At 34.6% G+C, this 20,886-nt stretch overlaps 1 protein-coding gene across 4 annotated transcripts in view; it reads right to left on the bottom strand.

The window, feature by feature from the left end:
- Positions 1–1,056: 1,056 nt before the first annotated feature.
- Positions 1,057–20,886, bottom strand: part of Mei4 (meiotic double-stranded break formation protein 4) — a 178,294-nt gene continuing 158,464 nt past the window's right edge. For 2 of the 4 annotated variants that reach the window (XM_074079562.1, XM_074079556.1), the window contains one exon: positions 1,057–8,396. In XM_074079562.1, the coding sequence (XP_073935663.1) occupies positions 8,124–8,396 (273 nt within the window). In that variant the 3' untranslated portion in view covers positions 1,057–8,123. The remainder of the gene's footprint in view (positions 8,397–20,886) is intronic. The other 2 variants (XR_012449834.1, XM_074079570.1) reach the window with 2 other exon arrangements.

Here is a 20,886-nt window from a genome sequence, read left to right as displayed (position 1 = left end):
GTAATTGCCTGTCTGGAAGTGTGCTTCCTTGTAAATACTGCCTCTACAATATTTGCTTTCTGACATTCTAATGGACTTCCCTTTTTCCTCTGAGTAGCAGTTTAATTTGATGATAGTCCTTCAGACTAATAATAAATTCTGGCATCATTCTACCATAATCGATCACATTTACTGCTAGGTTTCATTTGCCACATTTTGAGAAAACATAGATAAGATATAGTCACATTTAATCCCTTTGGACACATAGTAAAAAGTTGCCATGGACTATCCTCTGCACTGTCAGTGGAAGTATCCATGAGCAAAAAGGTGCTTATCTGTTCTTGAGTGATACAAAGTTTGAAGCAGCCACAGTAAACTGGAAATGTAGCAAAAGAAGACTCAGTTCTTATTTCATTCAGTCTCCTTATTTTCATATGTAGATGCTCCTCCTATTTTGATAACTCCCTTCTTCATTCTCTTGACCTGCCAGTATAGAGATGTGGCCCTTATGTAGTTCCAGTGTGTAGAATAACAGAGCATCAGTGCTACATGGATTGCCTGATCCTTCTCTCTTACAACTAAGTGCACCTCAGAGGAAATAAGTAAAAGCAAACCATTTTTATACATTCACTTGCTCAGCAGTCAATCAAATCATATACACTCAATATAAAAATCCTAGGTCCTTTTCCACCATGTCTGAGCAATACATAAAATCTCAGGCATTGTTTCTAAAAAAATGTTTCTTTTCAGATATTAAAAGAAGAAAAATACCTGACACATAGCTGTACAGCTGTTGATGCATAGCTATTCTTCAGTGATTTCATTAAAAACTAGAGCAAGTGATATTTGCAAAAGGTGAAAAAGGTTTGAAGTTTCAATTAATATTCTATATATCACAAATATGTTGAAGTGCATTTGTGAAGAGAGTAACCAGAAAAAAGAATGTTTTGCCAAAATTAATTTTATATGGAGAGGTAAAGTTTTTCATTAGGACACAAATTTAAATTTAAATTTCCATGAGGAACTTAATGTACTTTGTAAAGTTATTTTATTTATCATTATTCACAGTTGGTCACATTTTTCCCTAAGGAAAAACACTTCAAATTTCAGGTCATTCTTCACCTAGAACCAGTGTCTAAGAACAAGACAGCTATGTGAGAGAATACAATGCCTACATTTCTAGATTTGTACGTCTGTATTCAGTATCAACTCTGTGGCGAAAAGGTAAGTTACCTAGGCTGGAAGGGGTAGTGGGTTCTTCAGACTTACATTCACCCACCTACTTGTATGTAGATCATTCAGTCTGGAAATTCCACTCCATTGGGCAATGGGATTCATTACCATCACAGAATATGCTCCAATGTTTCTAGATCCCAAGGGAGAGAGAATGAAGCATTTTTGTTACAGACCAGTAGTCCAAAGCTATAGAAAGCCTCCGAATTAACAGAAGCAGGAAAGTGATGTCACTGCATAAAGAACCTGTGGTAGTTTATAAATCCAACTAGAGAGCTGGAGGATCAAGTTTTAAAAAAGGCAGAAAATAAGCAGCTCCAACTAATTTCATTGATTCTGTACAGGATTCAAATTCCAGAAGAGTCTTAAAATGGCTTAGGATGTACTCAAGATGCTCTTTCAACTAGGAAGAAAGATCATCTTGATTTATCAGTTTTTAAAAAAGACTACACAATGGAAGGAGGGGCTGGAGACATAAGTAGTAAAGTGTCTGTAAGCATGAGGAGCTGAGTTCAAACCCTAGCACTGCCAAAAACAAAACAAATAAACAACACAATGGCAGAAGGAAATTAGGATATTATTATCAAAATGAGGGACACTGATATCCACTATTCTTAGCCAAAACCTGGGCTAGGATTCAGATTGAATGGGGAGCCAGAATTGTAGTCATGAGCCAAGGCAGGAAGCCTGGCATGTGAACCATGAAAAAGAATTGTCCAGGGTATGGATACCTGAAATCTATTCCACAGCTCCCTGAGTGGAAGAAAAGGGATCTCCTAAATACACCACTGCTTTCAGATCTCACCGACTCAAGAAGTCTGAAGAGTTGATTCTTCTGTGGCATGTTGGCAAGTTAGATTAAAAAACACTCTGAAAAGTACAAAATTTTCAAAAAATTGTGACTGTCTAAACATTATAACTAACATTTATTATCATAATCATCGTGACTATTAACTATAAATTGAATGGAAGAGATTCAGACAGGATTTGGATTTCAGTATAGCTTAGTTATGAGTCCATTTAGAATTAATATAGAGTACTTGGAGTAGAAGGAAATATATGAGTAAGTAAAATTTACCACCGTTTTTATCTCTCCAAGTCTAGACAAGTTACTTAACCTCTCTATGCCTGTTTCCTGATTTATAAAGTGCAACTAGTAGAAATAACAATATTGCTTAGGATTGTTATGAGGATGTAAAGAGCTTGGAATGGTATCTGGTAACAACAAACACTACACAAATGTTAGCTCCTTTTCTTAGTGGTATCTTTACTTTAGAGTTCACAAAGTGCTTTTCACACATACATTACTTCATTTCATTCACACAAACAATCCTGTGGTGAGATTCTAAAATTTTAATGATGAAGTGGAGGCTTTATTTATATGATAGATTTTTAACTCCAAGTTCTATATTCTTCTACTAGATCTTGTTAGATATTTAAAAATTATTACTGAAAGACCTCTACAAAGACAAAGAGACAAAATTCCTAATGCTGGCCATTACTTAATAAAATGTGCAGTTAAATTTCAATTTTAGTCTAATCATTTACGCATGAATTCAAAAGAAATACATTTTCCTAGTAGAAATACAAACACTCTGTTCTTTATACTTTAAAACTAAAAAGCAGATGCTGTTATGATAAAATGATGTATTACTTGTCCCAGGTTGTAACATGACTGAGTTGACGTCCCTGTCTTCACCTCTTCCACCACTACCTTCACCCTTCTGTTTGTATCTTCTATAACATGTACTCTTCTGGGTTTTGTTGTTTTAATATGGCAAAACCAGTCCATTTTCAAATGAAAATATTATAGTGCCAGTTGACAAAGCAGAGCACAAAAGATCCTCACATCTTTTCCCAGATCTAAGGAACTGAGTAAACAACAGCTTCCTAAATAAAGCTGTTTGGGGGAATGTATCACAGAAATGTTTTAAATTAGTTAATTCTTTGTTTTTCTCCTGTGATATAACGAGTTATGAAGACATTTGTCTATTTAATAAGATGGCTTAAAAATATCTAGCACAGTGAATAGGATCATAGTGAATTCTAATCATGAAAAGATATTTTCTTTATACTAAAAAAGTATGACTTTTGAGCCATCATTGAGAAACTATGCTTCAAATGTATTATTTCCAAGTCTAAGACTTAGGAATTAATTCTAATCCATGTATGGATGTCTGATCTTGATCCCTGCATTTTCAAAGACTTAACTTGCTTTATCCTCAGAAAGTGCTAGTCATATTGACTCATAAAACAATCAGATACTAGAGTAGAATTTATTTCATTTAAATACATGCCACTAATTGGAAATCTCTGGCATCTTAGACTTCTTTTATCCTTTCAAATATAAAGTACTATTTCAATCATACAATTTTACTTAATAGAATGTAATTTTCCAACCACTATAATTATGACAAGCACATGCTACATATGTCTATAATGAACATTTTCAAGAGTGCAAGCTGGAGTTTAACTGAAAGGGTAACTTTATTCTCCACACTCAGTTTCTGCTTCTGCTGAGTTAGAATCATGGCAGCTGTTTGTAGCTGCAGAGCCAAGAGTAGAGACATGTTGACCCACTTGCTTCCTGGCTATTAAGCTCTTATTTTCCTTAGCTCTGTGACCTTGAGAAAATTACTTACCACACTCTGTGCTTGCATCCTCATCTACTTGGTAAATGAGATAAGTACATTATTATACTTATAAGGTTGTTTGAAAGCTTAAGGAAAGTAATAAATGTAAAAAATTTAATGGAGTGCTTAGAACCTAATAAATTAATGTCAGACATTACTATCTGCCTTAATAAAGTGATAGTGCAAAGATACATGGTTTATGGCATACTCACAGGAGACATTCTATTTTTTTTTTTAAAACCACCACAGGAGTAAAGTTCACAGTGGCCTTAGAAATGATAACATTTTTAACTTTTCAATTGGGAATAGTATGAACCTACTCATTTGGAGTTGAAGACATCCTCATGTTTCTATAGTTATTTCCAGCTTTATTTTTTGTTCTATAACTATAAAGCCTGCATTCTTTGTGTAGTTTCATGTTCTTTTCTAGATTTTACCAAGTAGAAAGATAAATGTCTAGTCAGCTGTGGCAAGATCCACTTCTTGGTCAGGGGACAAGTCATGCATTTTAAAACTCAGTGATCACTCCTCTTGAAAGTAATATGGCTCTGGAGCTGATCTCGCCCTCCAGGGAAAGGCTGTGCCAAGGCAATGCCAGGCCCCCTCCAAGGTGCTCAATGCATGTCAAGGTGAACAGCACCAATGTTGCTGCCACTGCATGGTACCCTTAAAAACCGCAGGGTAATTTGTAAGGAAGGAGAAATTCTTTTTTTGAACTTCAGAATTTAAGAGCTTTGGATTGCTTTTTATAAAATGAACGCTGAATCTGAGGGAGAAATAAGAAATATGTCTTTTTCCCTGATGTAGTGTCTGGCATTTCTAGTGTTCCTGAAATGATTAACCACTCATGATAAAGCCTTAGCAGTTACGTTGTTAAAGCTAAGAGCACTGATAGCTCTTCCCGCATCATGCATCAGGGCTTGTCCTCAAGCAACTCGGCAGCTCACATAACATGATAAAACCCAAGGTGAGGAATTAAATTCATAAACACATTTATATATTGCTACAAGAGTTTAAGGGAGCTAGAATTTCATCTCTAGGGTTGAGAAATACAATAATATTTGTAACTAAATTATATTTATGTTTGTAAAGAAGATCTACTAGAGTAAGAGGAAATTGATGTTATTTGGGGTACCTTATATCTCAACATAAGGGTAAAGTAACATCACGTCAACATCTTTACACATGAATGAATGGAAAAATCTGTAACTAATTAATCTCTTATACCAATATTATAGTAGTTTTTAAAAGTGCTACCAATGGGGAAATCATTATATATTTTAATAAAGGGACTAAAATTAACATCTAAACATACTAATTTTTCAATTGCTATTAGGTTGATATATTTATAAATTTGTTACTTACATTAAGTGCATTATGAGTAACAGCTCCCCCCAAATCCTCCTTACAAAATGAGACACACCTAGGGAATATTAAAGAATTCAGTTGAGTAAATTGAAATGACTTAATTTCTACTTTCTGAATTTTACATGTATTCCACCCTCTTCTTCAGTGAGTATATCTGGTGGGCACCATAATCACCTAGGGGACTTGTTAAAACTCAGATCACTTGGCCACTCCACTAGTGTTTTTGATACTGTAATCACCTGTAAATACTGTTGCCCCAGTGGACTGCTACAGAACACTTACAAATACTGACTGACATGAAACATGTATTTACTAACCTTAATAAGCAGTTAGAGCAAACATTATATTAAAATAGCAAAAATACTACAAATCCAGATTCTATACCTGTGTATAAACTCCCTGGTTGTGTGAACCTGGGCAAATTGTTTAACACTTTTGCGTGAGTTCCTCAGCTCTAAAATGGAGGTGATAATCGTATCTATCTCATAGAGTCACTGGGACAACCAAGTGAGTTAATACATATATATATGAAGCTTAGATCAGTGCCTGGCTATTTTTATTGCACTTGTATAATAATATTTATTTATATAATATTTGCTTTGTTCATATTACTTATCATATATAGTAAACACTATGAACTTTAGTTCTTATCCTATTTATAATTTCCTATTTTTGGTATCATCGTACAATTCTCTTTAATTGCCATCCTATATTATAGCCAGTTCCAATCCTGCATCATTTCTACTGCATCCATTATTCCTATCCATAAAACATTAATTCTAAGGTTAGCTATCAGCCAAATCTAACTTGCTACAATATTCTTAAACATTGTTATCCTAGGTCAAGTAATTCCTTCCTTCCTTCTTTTGCTGCTTTATTGAAACACAGACACAAATGTTTCATTTTATTTTGTTTTTCATTAGCAGATTTTGACCTTAACTGTAAATTTACTGCAGAGTTAACTCTGATACAGACTGAAACACAGGGTAATGAAAGGTGAGACGTTATATACTTGACTGACGTTAAGTGTTTACATAAAAAGAAACCAAGTGGAAATGCTACTCCATTTTATACATTAACAATGGTCCCAGCATCCTTCATCTTCTATAGCAAGTAAGTTTCCTAGGCTAATTTTCAGAGTTTGAAATCTTGACTACTACTGGAATTAAGAAATGTGTTCTAGTTACAAAAGCTTTTTAGCTGATCATGGTGCTGGTTTGCTATAGTGGAAAAAAAAGCCCATTGTGATGCTTGTGTATTTACTAACCTTGTTTCATAATTATGGAAGAGAGAATATGGAAATGTCATAGAAATGAGTTTTGTGTAATGTTATTAACTGAAGTGATTTATACAAAACAAGATGTCTTCAGGAGTCAAGCATTAGAAAAATCCCTCCTAATCCAGGGTTTAGAATGTCCTTGTATTCAACTGGTACTTGTGCTGGAGTAAATTACTGGCCTCAAATATCTATCCTTTCCCACTGACATTCTCTTTGTCATGTAAGTTTGCATATTCTCCCAGTTCAAGAAGAGTGTACTTCCTTTTCCCTTTTCTTTGGGCTTGATCACTTCATGTACTTTGGCCAATGCATATGGGTAGAAGTGACAGTGTAACACTTTTTAGCATAGCTCTTTTCATCTTGCTCAACTTCCTTGCCATAAGAAAAGCTCTCCCTATCAGCCTGGGTTTCACCACATGAAGATCAAAGTTTGACTTATAGCAAGAAGCCTGGCCCAGTGTGATAGGCAGGCTGAGCAGAGCTTTCAGCAGAATCAAGAAAAACCAGTCAATCCTCAAGTGACCTGAAGATGTCTAAGAAATAAATGTTGATTATTGTATGTTACTGAGATTTTGTGGTTATTGATTATACAACAGTAGCTGACTGACATATATTGAATTTCACTATTATAAAAAAGGCTTTATCTTTTTAAGAAATAACTTTAAAAATAATTCTGGCAGACAATATAATTTTATATACATTGAAGAAGGAATCAGCAAGGTTTTTTCAGTACCAGTAACTGTGAGGAATGATAACTTATAAAATAATATTACACATAATTAATAAACTAAATTTGTATTTGGTGTTTCCTGAAAATGAAGGTAAGTAATGTGTGCTCATTAAGCTTATAGGGTATAATTTCAATAACTGAAATGAAGTCCAAGAAATTGTGTAACTAGAAAATTCAAGTAATATTTCTAATAAGTATAAAGTATATTTCTGAGTGGATTAAGTACTCCTAATGACTTAACTATATCCAATTTAATTACATTTTAACAATCACAGGAATAGGATAACATATTTAATGAACAGAGTCAAAGGAAGTATTTGTTGAAAAACAAGTACAAAACATTTTAAACAACTAATACTTTGAAAAATACACAAATGCTGTTTATATAAAATTAAAAGCCATTAGGTTTCCTAACATTAAAAACTTCTTCTATATAAATACCCTCTAAGATGACAATGATGTAAGTATAGCAATGTAAGAAAAAAATTTAAAATTTTATTTATCATTTGTTTTAAACACTGTTTTAAAAGTGTTTAAAACAACAAAAGTTTAAGATTTTTTTTCTCCCCACCATGGATTTCTTTTATTTCCCTTTAGCATCTAGTATGCAGAAATATTTCAAAATTTAAATGTCTTTTATAAGATAGACAATAGCTCATTTTTGAGAATAACAGAGCTAGACTATATTGACATATTGTACAATATAATTACATGAAAATGACGGGGGCATTCTCAACTGAAACTGACATCATTACAGAAAAATAACCTATCACCTTTCATATACTATTTAAGACTAAACATTAAATTAAACTGATGATTATATTGTAAGATCAATTTATAATGCTCATTTAAAATACTCTTGAAAAAATTTTAAATACATCTCTTATCATATTTTGGTAAATCACGAAGGAAGTAAGTTATTTTTAGAAGCTTCTATCTCTGCTGAGTTCAAGAGAATGCCCAGTCTCCATAAATAAAAAGCAAATAAAGGAAATGCATCAGAGAGCTGAAAGATAGCTTTATCATGCTTCTGAAGAAATTTCTTGATTTCTGGGTCATCATGATCTTTACATGAGGTGTGGTCTTTTTTGGTTTCAATTTGAAGAAGTTGCTCCAGAATCCAGAACAGGCAGAAAGTATTTTCATAGCGTGTGACATCATAACTGGCTTGCACCTACAAATAAACAATGACATCCATTACATTATTGAGAACCAGTTTTTTCCTTCATGGTTTATAAGGCTTCAACTTTTTTCTCTGAACTACTGCTATACACATGGGTTTCCTCAAACCCAAAATCCAGAATGTTCCAAAATTCAAAACTTTTACAGTCACAACATGGTATCACAAATGGGTAATTCCACATATGAGTTCATGTGACAGGTGGCAGTCACAACACAGCTGTGCTACATATATTGTGTGAAAGTAGTTTTAGGTGGTATGTATATAAGGTGCATATGAAACATAACAGAAATTTGTATTTAGATGCAGATTCCATCCCTAAGATACTTCTTTATGTATATGCAAATACTCAAAAATCCAAAAAAAAGCTCGAATGTAAAATACTTCTGGTCCCAAGCATTTTAGAAAATGAATACTCACAAAATTGTAACTCCTTATTCAGATGCATCTGAGAATATCTGGCCAAGAGTCTTACATATAACAATGCTGGGTGTTGAATTGACTATTTTGCCTAAAATTTCTAATATATGACCCTCCTGCCAATAAAAATATAAGGATCTTTTGGGGCGGGATGTCAGGGACATATATGGATGTAAAACTTGAGAAGAGTTGTATGTGAGCAACCAGATATGGTCTCATTCTGTCTACACAAGTCAAGAGAGCAGCAGTGTCAGAGTATGGAGTCAGAAACATGGACACAAGAAGTATAACTATATCTTGTAGGATATATTTGGCCTAGATGGCAAAATGTAAGGTGAGTAAAAAGAAGGCCTAAAAAGCAGACAACAACAAGCATAACACATAACTGATACAGAATAGCTGTATCAGTGTGAAAACAGGCTGGTTTTATTATTTGCTTATTAATTAAGAAATAAGTTAGAAGCCTTATGAGGTAAGCAGAATGCTTATCACCATTTTACAGGCAGGAAAATTGGGCCTCCGAGAAGTAGACTAATTAGAACATCAAGTCTACAGACCCAGACCAGAGACTTTCTTACACATTTTGTTCAAGTTCACTAGAAAAGTATTACAATTGGGGAGGAAGAAGAAATAAATGTGTTGGAAACATTTACTCACTTTCTCCACTATTATAATCCACAAACAAAAGAACATTGTTTTAGACTCAAAGGAATTTACTCTTCAAAAAGGTGAAATAAGCAGACTCAAATATATACAGATTATTGAAAATAAATAAGTACTTTTTAAAAAGACTTATAATAAGACCTGTCTCTGAGGTGCATATTAATCCTGCTTCAAGCAGGAGCCACTATTGTGCCACTTTGGGAACTGAGCCCACACCTTTCCCAAACTCAGGCATGTCCCACCCCCAGCTGTAGCCACCTGTGAGACCCTACACTGTGGACATGTTCTGTGGCTGCAATGTGCCCTCCCACATCTCAGACAGAGACATTCCCACAGCGAGACAGTTTGTACTCTGGGCCCAAGAGCCATGGTCTCCCTCAGCATGCCTCTGTTCTAGGCTACAGATCAGAGGACACAGAGTTAGCCTCTGCACTGAATGTGGAGCCAATGTGCCTAGACTCCCATTCTCAGTTTTTCAACTATTTCACAAGCACCTGCACCTTGTACACTGTTACTGATTCAGCAGTGGGTGTACTTGAGCACCAAGAACTAGTCCATTAACTGCCCAGACACCAGAGCCAACCACTAGGCCCTGGTGCCACAACCTGCAAACCAAACCCAGTGCCAAAGCAGCAACTTAACCTGGGGGAGAAAAAAAAAGATTGGGAAAACCTTAGCAGCCATCAATACTGAAGACCTCACTCAATAACATTTGGTGACACAGCAGACATCCAGTGTTGGCTGCTAAGGATTCCTCCAATATTCATCAAGACTGACCTCAGTTGACAGGGTTCCATAGAAATTACAAAGCTGCCCCCTTACTGGTGTCTGAACCACTGCTTTACCTAGCAAGCAGCCTTATATCCCATGTCACAAAGGGAAAGGAATGTCTTTCCACACCAAAACTAGCTTGTGAAGTCAGGAAGAGATGACTGCTCTACCAAATGCACAGATATCAATGTAAGACAAGAAGAAATGCTGAAAAACAAGGAGGTATCACCACAAGGAACACAGTAATCTCCTAGTAGCTGACCCAAAAGAAATGAAGATATACAAAATGCCTGAATAAGAATTCAAAATAATTATTTAAGGAAGCTCAGAGAAGTTCAAGAAAATACAGGGAAAATATAAATTAAATTGAGGAAACATAAATGAAGAAGTTAAAAAATTAACAGATAAATTGAAGTTATTAAAAAGGCAAAGAGAAATTGTGGAGATGGTATGAAAAATAAAATGAATGCAATGAAAATAAAATAATAATGTAAATAGCAGAATTTATCAGGAAGAATTAAGATCTGTTATTTGAAAGCAAATAAAAAATCCAATGAAAATTAATGAAGTAAATGTACATGACTTAGGGACAGCATCAAAAAAGCAAATATTCTAACTATACGACTGAGAAAAAGTGTCAGACAAGAGCCTTATTTAATAAATAGCTAAACATTTCTCAAATTTAGCAAAGGATATAAATATCTATACACAGAAAGAACAAGGCCTCCATGCGCATTCAATCCAAATAAGAGTGCACCAAGACATACCATAATCAAATGGTCAAAAGTAAAAGACAGAGAGGATTATGACAGCATCAAGAGAAAAGAAGCATTTCTTATACAAAGGAGTATCACTCAGATTAATAGTGGATTTCTCAGCAAAGTGTTTATAAGCCAGAGCCATAAGGATGATTGTTCAAAATCCCAAAGTGAAAAAAACACAAAGGAAGAAAAAAAACCTGACAACCAAGAACATTTTATCTAGCAAAGCCAGATAAAGATGTACAGAAAAAACATGAGAGTTAATCATCACCAGAAATATGTTTAAAAATGCCAAAGGGAAATCTTAAAGAAAAGGATGACTTTAAGCAACATGAGATTATATGAAAGAATAAAACTGGTAAAAAGCATGCAGCCAAGTTCAGAACATTCTAATTCTGTACAGATTGCATATAAACCACTTACATCTTTAGTATGAAGGTTAATAATAATAATAATGACAGGTTCAAAAATTTGTTAAGGGACAGACAATGTAAAAAGTTATATAAATTATGACACCAAAAACTATAAAATGTGGGAAGGGGAGTAAAAGTATAGAACAAAGTTAAATTGTTATCAGCTTAAAACAGCCTGGTAATGTAAGACTTATGATAACTATGAAGCAAAAACATATAGTAGAGATAAAAGAAGATAAAAAAACTATGAAATCAAAGTATACCACTGGAGAAAAACAATATATATATATTCTCCAACCAACAAACACAGTGACTGAACAGTTCCATGAAAACAAGAGCAACTATATGCTGTCTACAGGAGATTGATATTACCTTTAAGCACACATATAAACTGAAAGCAAGAGGATGGAAACAGATATTACATGCAAATGGAGACCAAAAGATAAGAGTAGCTATACTTCAACCAAAGAAAATAGACTTTAAGGCAAAGTCTATAAAATAAAGGTCTTTACATAATAATCAAGAAGATATAACAATTTTAAGTATATATGGACATGAGGCTAGAGCACCTTGATAAGTGTGTAGAGAAAATATATCTGAAGGTAGAGATAGACTGTAATACAGTAATAGTAGTTGATTTTAATAACCTACTTTCAACAAACAGCCAGACAAAAAAACAAAACAAAAAATTCACCAGACTTCATACTTTAGATTAAATGGACCTAACAGACATACATCAAGCATTCAACTCCAAACCAGCAAAGTATCCATTCTTCTCAAATACACACAGAACATTCTATAGATTAGCCTACCAAGGCTACCAAACAAGTTGCAGCAAATTTACAATGTTGTAAAACTAGAAATCTGTAAGAGGAGTGACTTTTGAAAGTTCACAAACACACGGAAATTAAATGGGCTACTGAACTACAAATTTTAAAAAGAAACTAAAATATATCTTGAGACAAAAATGGAAACAACATACCAAATTTATGATGAAAGCAAAAGCACTTCTAAAAGATAAATATATAGCAATAAATGCCTAGATCACAAAAGGAGAAAGATTTCAAATAAACATTCTAATTTTATACCTCAAAGTCCTACAAGAATATACTAGGCACAGTTACCAAAAGGATGGAACTAATACCTATTATAGAAGACATAAATTAAAACTAAAATTATTCATCTCCTAAAAAATGAATTCAACATAATACTTTAAGGAAAAGGTCAGTTGTCACTGATAATTAACAGACACCCTTGACTTTCAATAAGTTATTTTTTTATGCAGCAGAAGGTATAGAAGACATTAAATTTCAGTCAAAGATTTTAGGGGGATGAAGTTAACTCTGAGCTATTTGCTAATCAGCTGGGAGCTTGGAAGCATAAGAGAAAGCCCAGAAAGAACTGATGACCAATCACAGGCTTAGCTAGGGCCCAAAGCAAGACAGTGCCTGACCATGCTTGTAAAGGTGCTCAAGAGCAGAGCAGAAGAATCACAGGCAGATTCATATATACATATGGTTACAATAAAAGTGCATGCTGATTTATACTACCTCCCTTCCAAAGGTTGCATTATGTCATTTCCGTCTCTCCACAACCTACGTGTTGGGTCCATACCGAGGGCATATAAAGTTCTGGTCAGAGCAGAGTGCAGTTAATTAGGGAAGATTTCCTAGAGATGAACTGGAGCTCGATTACAAAGGGGGTGAGAGGTGTATAATGGTGAATCATATTTTGATCAAAGTGCCAAGTAAAGAAGAATAAAAAGGACATAATGGGTATCACTTCATTTTGTTTGTGCAGATAATGGTATGGTTACCTGCCAAAAATGCGGAATCCTGGAGATTAGTTCTAAGTGGATTTTGTCTGATTTACGGAACAATGTAGGTGAAAAATTCAAAATTATTAAAACTACTAGCATTTGGGATTTTGATACTTTACATTGTTCCTATGGGAAATAGTCCATATTTATATAAAACAAAAATTTTACAATCTACTTTTCATTGTAGGACTTGCTTAAAAATATTCTCATTAACAGATTTTATCTACTTTTCTTAAATTTGTTTCTTAAGGATAAATTTAAATAATAAAGCAATAGCAAAACATGTAAAGAAGAGTTTGGACAAGAGTCATACAACAGAGAGGAGAGAATGATTTTTTTTCTAACAAAGTCATATTGAGCTCTTTGGTTTCTTTTTTTAATTAGCATACAGTAATAATACAAGAGGGATTCATTGTGCTAGTTACACAGATGCATACAGTGTACTTTAAACAAGTTCACATCCCCCTTATCCTTCTTTTTCAAACAGTGTTTGGAGGGTTTCACAATGCCATCTTTTTTTTTTTTTTTATGGAACTGGGGTTTGAACCCAGATTCATGCTTGCAAAGCAGGCAGTCTACTGCATGAGCCACATCTCCAGTCTATTTTGCTTGGTTATTTTGCAAATGGAGTTTTATGAACTGTTTGCCCAGACTGTCCTCAAACTTCATTCCTACCAATCTCAGCCTTCCAAGTAGCTAGGTGTTAATAGTGATAAACTTCCCTCTTAGCACTGCCTTTGCTGTGTCCCTAAGTTGTGTTTTCATTTTTACTAGATTCTAGGATTTTAAAAAATTTCCCTCCTTATTTCCTTGATGACCCAATGATCATTCAACAGTGCATTGTTCAGTCTCCATGTATTTGAATATTTTCTGAAGATTTTTTTCTTAAGTTTTGTCCTAAATGACTTGTATATTGATGAATATGTTTAAGAAGCATCACTGATTTGTTTGGACTTGTGTCAGGGTAGTTCTTGAGGAAACAATACAAACAAGTCACTGAGTTATTAATAAGAGGCTATTAAAAGAAGAACAGGGCTTAGGAACTAGAAGCTAAATTTTCAAAGGACTAACTCAGACTGTTAAAATTTATGCATCCTGTCATGATGGGGCAACGAGATTTACTCCTGGTCAGGGAGGGTGATGCCTCTGACCACTGCAGCACCCTAAACTTCTTGGCACAGTTTACTGCACATACTTATTGGGTATTTTGTGTGTCTATCCCAAGGTGCTAGAGACACAAAGATAACTAGAACAGGGTCCCTGCCTGGAACAGGCTGAATATCTCATATCCAAAATGCTTGGGGACAGAAATATTTCAAACTTTAGCTTTTTTTCTTCCATTTTTGGAATATTTGCATATACATACTGAGATATATTGGGGATGGGACCAAAGTCTAAAAACAGAGCTCCTGGGCTGGCAGAGTGGCTCAAGTGGTAGAGTACCTGCCTAGCAAGTGTGAGGCACTGAGTTCAAACCTCTGTATCACCCAAAAAAAAAAAACCCACAAAATTCTTTGTTTCCTATACATTTTATACACATAGCCTGAAAGAAATTTCATACAGTATTTTTACTATGCCTTCATGATAGCGGCAACCTATCACATGAAATGAAGCTGAGGAATTTCCTACTTATGCCATCATATCAGCACTCAAATAGCTTCAGATTTTGAAGCTTTCTGGATTTCAGATTGTTGGATTAGAGAGTTTCAATCTGTATACATTTAGGGAGAAAAGGAAGCAAATAAATAATGGCAATATAAAGCGCACAGGAGTTATACTGGAACACTGAAGGGAAGAGTCACGTGGAGGAGAAGATACTAAAGGACAGAAATGAGATCAGCCAAGAATATTGATCTGTCATCTTGATTCTTCCTAGACATGATGGCAGGATTATTCAGGAGATAAGACTTGAGAACAGTTGCAGCATAGGTAAAACTTTTATTTGGCTATGGCCACTGGAGATCTGTCTGTGCTTGATGAGTAAGCACTGAAGCAAGGTAGAGGCAGAGAGTTTAGGGAGAGAGTAGGGAGAGGAGTCATTAATCTCTAAACAACTCACTCAGCATAATCCTCGCATCTCAGCCTTTTCTAGGACACTGGAACTAGACTACGCTGACTGCTGTGTGCAGTCACAGGCCAAATCAGTTTTATGTGTTAACAAAACCTTGAAGAGTGTGTTTGATTCCATGAGGACTAATGGTCACTTCAATGTTTGATGCTTTTGCATGGATAAACAAGAGGAAGCAGGAAAGCAGCATTTGTGGGAGAGAATGCACTGTTTCAATAGGTTAAGCCATTCTCAATACATGATTAAGACAGAATTTGAGAAAAAGAAATCAAAGTTGGTAAAATATCTGCTACACACTGGAAAGATAGTCATTATTGATGGAAAGCAAATGTCTCAATAGCCAGTAGGGTAAAATCAGTAAGAAACTTCTCTTTTTTTTCCTGACTCTAAATAAAGATTATCCAACATAGCTTCAAAACCTGGCCAACCAGGCAAAAGACACTGGCCAGTTTTGCTGGATAGTATCAATGATTGCCCAGTCAGGCAAAAGTCATAAGCTAAAATCTTTTCCAAAGAATCACACAGCTAAGCCTGGAAACATTTGTCAAGTAGGCAAAAAATGTATACATTTTTAAAGAACACTGGATCCAAAGCCCATGATGAGTGATGAGGAGATAGGTCTGAAAGTAATAGGATGCTTTCCAATAATTCTGTTTGGAAACATGAAAGTAAAATTTAGTCTCAGATAAACTACTAACTATCTCCCAAAGGCTAATTCAAGGTTTGACTCACAGAATTTAAAATACAATACATTTGCTCCTTTTTCTTCCTTATATTCAATATGTAATTCAGTGAAGTCATTTCATCAGAACTTGATGTCAAAGTTTAGGTGAAACTACATAACATGGAAAGGTGAGAAACAAAAAGAAAAAAGAATGCATGCGTTCTTATAAATAGTTATGCATTGCTTTTTTTTCTTCATAAAACTGAACATTATATCTTCCTTTTATTAGATCAGAGTTTTAGTAAAAGTCATCCTTTTAAGATAAGTGTTTATTAATTTTGAAAGTTACCTTTATGAACAGGAAAGTTTATTAGAAATAATCTTTGCATAAAGAAAAAGCATTCATGCTTAATTAACCATATGATATTGTTTAAATAACATTTCAAATGTTTTTGTTAACTTCAATCTAGATGATTTTTATTTAGTAAATGATGATTAGAATTTACTAAGTCTGCTTTTCACTATATTCTAGGAAATATTTCTCCACACTTAACTATAATCTTGCTGCTGGAACACTTGAAAAGTTTTTAAAAGAAAAAAGTCCATATGCAGCACAAAAAGGTTAGAAGAAGGAACTTGATGGACTTCAAGCTAGTAAGTTTTTCAGTTTTAACTACTTTCATTATCTTCATACTGAGAAGTTGCTGGAGAAATTTAAAAGCTACAAAAAGAGCAACTGGCTATGGGAGAAAACTTCCCTATGTTGGCAGTTGATGTCACAAAAAGTGGAGAACCAAAAGGAGAACTTAGGACCACCGTTGCTTCCTTTAGTTTATTCTTACAGCAACATTTCTTCAGTAGCTAATGCCAAGCACAATTTCCTGAAGGAAATTATAAAATAATGAGCAAAATGTATGGCTTCCATCCTTTAGGTCTCACAGTTCGTGGTGGAATTACCTATGTAAACAATCAGAATACAATACAATAAATATATATTGTAGGATGGCTATGCAGACTGTGATACTGTAGCAGTGTTTTTGCTGAATGACATCATCAAGAAACATGAATACTATCACTAAATAATCACAATAGAGAAATCTAGATGGTATTATTTTGTTTTTATTGAGAGTTTAAATATTTTTATTTGAAATTTTTTATTGTGCTGGGTTGGGGTACACTGTAGCATTTACAAAGTTCTTACAATATATCAAATATATCATACCTGAATTCCCTTCCCCCATCATTTTCCTGTATCTCCCCTTTCCATTTACATACATGTACACACAGTATTTGCACCATATTCACCCTCCTACATCCTTTCCCCATCTCCTCCCCCACCTCACTGGTACCAACCCTCAGATAGGATCTGTTTTACTCTTCTGTTCTCTGATTTTGTAAAAGAAAAAAATTATTTTTTAGGATACCTGCACAGGGAGTTTCCTTGTGACATTTCCGTGTATCTATGCATTATAACCCAAATTAGTTCATCTCTATTTTTCCTCTTTCTATCTTAGTCCCTTTCTTACGGTGGTTTCAACAGGTCTAAAAATTCTATATTGACACTTGTATAGAGTATATCAACCATATTTACCTTTTGAACTTCCTTCTTTTATCCTTCTCCTTTCCCTTAAGGGGACCTGTTTTTCATAATATTGCTGCATTTGTATTAGGTCTATATTCCACATATAAGAAAAAACTTGCAGCTTTTAGCCTTCAGAACCTGGCTAACTTCACTTAAGATGATGTTCTCCAGTTCCATCCTTTTACTTACAAATAACAAAATTTCATTCTTTGTGGTGAATAAAATTCCATTGTATTTAAATACTACATTTTTTAAAATCCATTCATCAGTATTGGATCATCTTGGCTGTTTCCATAGCTTAGCTATTGTGAATAATGTTGCAAAAATCACAGGTGTGCAGGTGCCTTTATTGTAACTTGAATTACATTCCTTCGGGTATATCCCTAGGAGTGGTATTGCTGGATCATATAGTAGTTCTATTTTTCATTGTTTGAGGAGCCTCCATACTGCTTCCCACAGTGGTTGTACTAGTTTACATTCCCGCCAGCAGTGTATGATGAATGGTTCGTTTGTTCCCAGATTCTCACCATTATTTGATGTTGTTTGTGTTCTTGATGGTAGCTATTCTAACAGGAGGTGGAATCTTAATGTGATTTTGATTTACATTTCCTTTATGGCCAGGGATGGTGGGCATTTCTTCATGTGGTTTTTAGCCATTTAGACTTCTTCCTTTGAAAAGCTGTATTCTGTTCATTTGCCCATGTCTTCATTGGGTCATTGCTTTTTTGGGAGTTTAGTTTTTTGAGCTTACTGTATATTCTGGCTATTAATCCCTTGTCAGATGTATAGCTGGCAAAGATTTTCTCTCACTCACTGGGCAGCCTCTTCAATTTAAAGACCATTTCTTTTTTTGTGCAGAAGCTTTTTAATTTTCAGAGTCCCATTTGTCAATCCTTTATCTTAGTTGCTGAACCATTTGAGTTCTATTTAGGAAGTCATTGCCTATGCCTAGTAATTTCAATGTATTCCCTGCTTTTTATTGCACTAGCTTCAAAGTTTCATGTCTTATATTAAGATCCTTAACCCACTTTGAGTTGATACTTTGACAGGGTAAAAGGCACAGATCTAGTTTCAGTTTTCTGCATGTAGATATCTAATTTTCCCAGCTACATTTGTTAAATAGGGCACCATTGTCAAAATTCAGGTTAGCATACCTGTATGGGTTCATATCTGGGTTTTCTATTCTGTTCCACTGGTCTTCATATCTGTTTCTATGCCAACAACATGCTGTTTTCATTGCTATGGCTCTGTAGTATAGTTTGGTCAGGTATTGTGGTACCTCCAGCATTGTTCTTTTTGCTCACTATTGCCTGGTCTTCATACGTGCTGTTGTGCCAGTACAATGCTGTTTTTATTGCTATGACTCTGTAGTATAGATTGAAGTCAGGTATTGTGGTACCTCCAGTGTTGCTCTTTTTGGTTAGTATTGCCTTGGATATTTGTGGTCTTTTGTGCTTCCAAATGAACTTTAGCGTTGATTTTTCAATCTCAATAATGAATATCATTGGAATTTTTATGGAAATTGCATTGAACATGAAGAATGCTTTTGGTAATATTGCCATTTTCACAATACTGAGAATTTGCAGGTGAAGACAGTGCAATGGCTTCTTCAAGACTGCATACATGCCTCTGCAGAAAAAGTCATGTCCTCTCAAACTCACATGCACTCATTCTTAGGGCAAAAAGGGCAGAGAAGTAAATGCTACTATAGCAAATTAATAGAAGTGAGAATTAAGAGCAAAAGAGAAAGCAGGAAAAACTATAAAACTCAAACATAAAAATTTCTGGGTCTTGTAGAATGGGAAAGGAACTTGGTATGTTTAAATATGGCATCAAAGATAAACTCTAATATACCGCAATTAAAAAACAAGTGGTGATTCTGGAAAATGTGTAACTGATGGAGACGAGTTCAATCATTGACTAATGAATCAATTGATCATGTCTACATAATAAAATCCCCATAAAAACACTGGACAACCAAGCTTTTTGGAGCTTCCTGATGCTGGAAGGATGGAGCAACCTGATTCCACAGTCAGAAGGCATGGAAACCTTATGTTAGAAGTTCCCCTGAGTCTACCCTCTGTTTCTCTTAATGTGGCTGATCCTGATTTGTATTCTTTATAACAAAAATGAAATAAGTATAGCACTTTCCTTAGTTCTATGTCATTGTAGCAAATTACTGAAGTGGAAGGAAACAGTAGGAACTCCCTCATGTTTACATGCATTTGGTTAGAAGTGCAGGTGCCCTAAAGCCCTCTGAATTTGCATTTGGCATCTGAAGTGAGGGTAGTCTTGTTGGGGACTGCCTTTAACATATGGTACTTGTGTTAGTTCAGGTGGTTAGCATCAGAATTGAACTGAATTGTAGTATACTAGTGTGTCTTGAAATTGAGGCAAATTATGTGAAGGTATGCAAACAACCCAAGGAAGTCACAAGAAAATGAAATACATTATGACTTTCCTCTCATATTTCACATTTTAAAGGCTCCACATAATTCTATTTAATCAAGTCCTCCCTTGCTGTTGAACTCTCTCACTTCTTCCAGCTGAAAATCCTTTCAATTAAAGCAGAAGCTGGCACAGTCTGAACAGCAGATGCCTATTACTAATAAAAGTGTGAGGAACAGAGACAAGACCAGCAGATCAGCACCACTTTAACTACACTCACCTCCGCTTTTCCAATGAAAAACAAGGTGCCAAGGTAGTGGCAAATAGTTCTTCACTTGGAAAAATGTGATTAGCTATGTGATTTAATTTACTGTTTTCTACAAATTTGATCTGGGCAATTATTTAAGATATTACACAGGTCAGAAGTTAGAAAGAAAAATATAAACTTTCTTTTGGAATGATTTTACATAAAATTAAACAACAACAGCAGCAATAGGGCACACTGTCCAGAGTGTATTTTGCTGGACATTACACCCAGAAAAAGAGTTCTGTGGTTGGAGACAGTGTAAACTGTGAAGCTTTCAGGAAACTGTTCAAATTAAATACATCATGTTGAACATAGAATGATTTTTTTTGTTCTTTTAAGGAGAATTAGCTTCCTATAGAACATTTTATTAAGATTAATAAGTGATAAAATTCCTGACACAAGCTTTAAAAGGCAGTTAAGTAGTAGTTACTGTTAGGAAAAAAATGTTACTTTCAAATGTTAAAAAAAATATGGGGTCCTATTTATCTCACATCATTGAATATATTTTTTCCAAAGAAGTAAAAAATCATTAATGTGGCTGCATCTTAATTTTAATTAAAATCCTTATAAAATTTGATTTCCTACCTATAGAATCTAATATATGTTTAGTTGTAGAACTAAAGAACCA

Source organism: Castor canadensis, chromosome 1 (assembly GCF_047511655.1).
Source record: "Castor canadensis chromosome 1, mCasCan1.hap1v2, whole genome shotgun sequence".
Lineage (NCBI taxonomy): Eukaryota > Metazoa > Chordata > Mammalia > Rodentia > Castoridae > Castor > Castor canadensis.
Note: the sequence above shows the minus strand (reverse complement) of the source record. Positions and strands in the feature narration are given on the sequence as shown.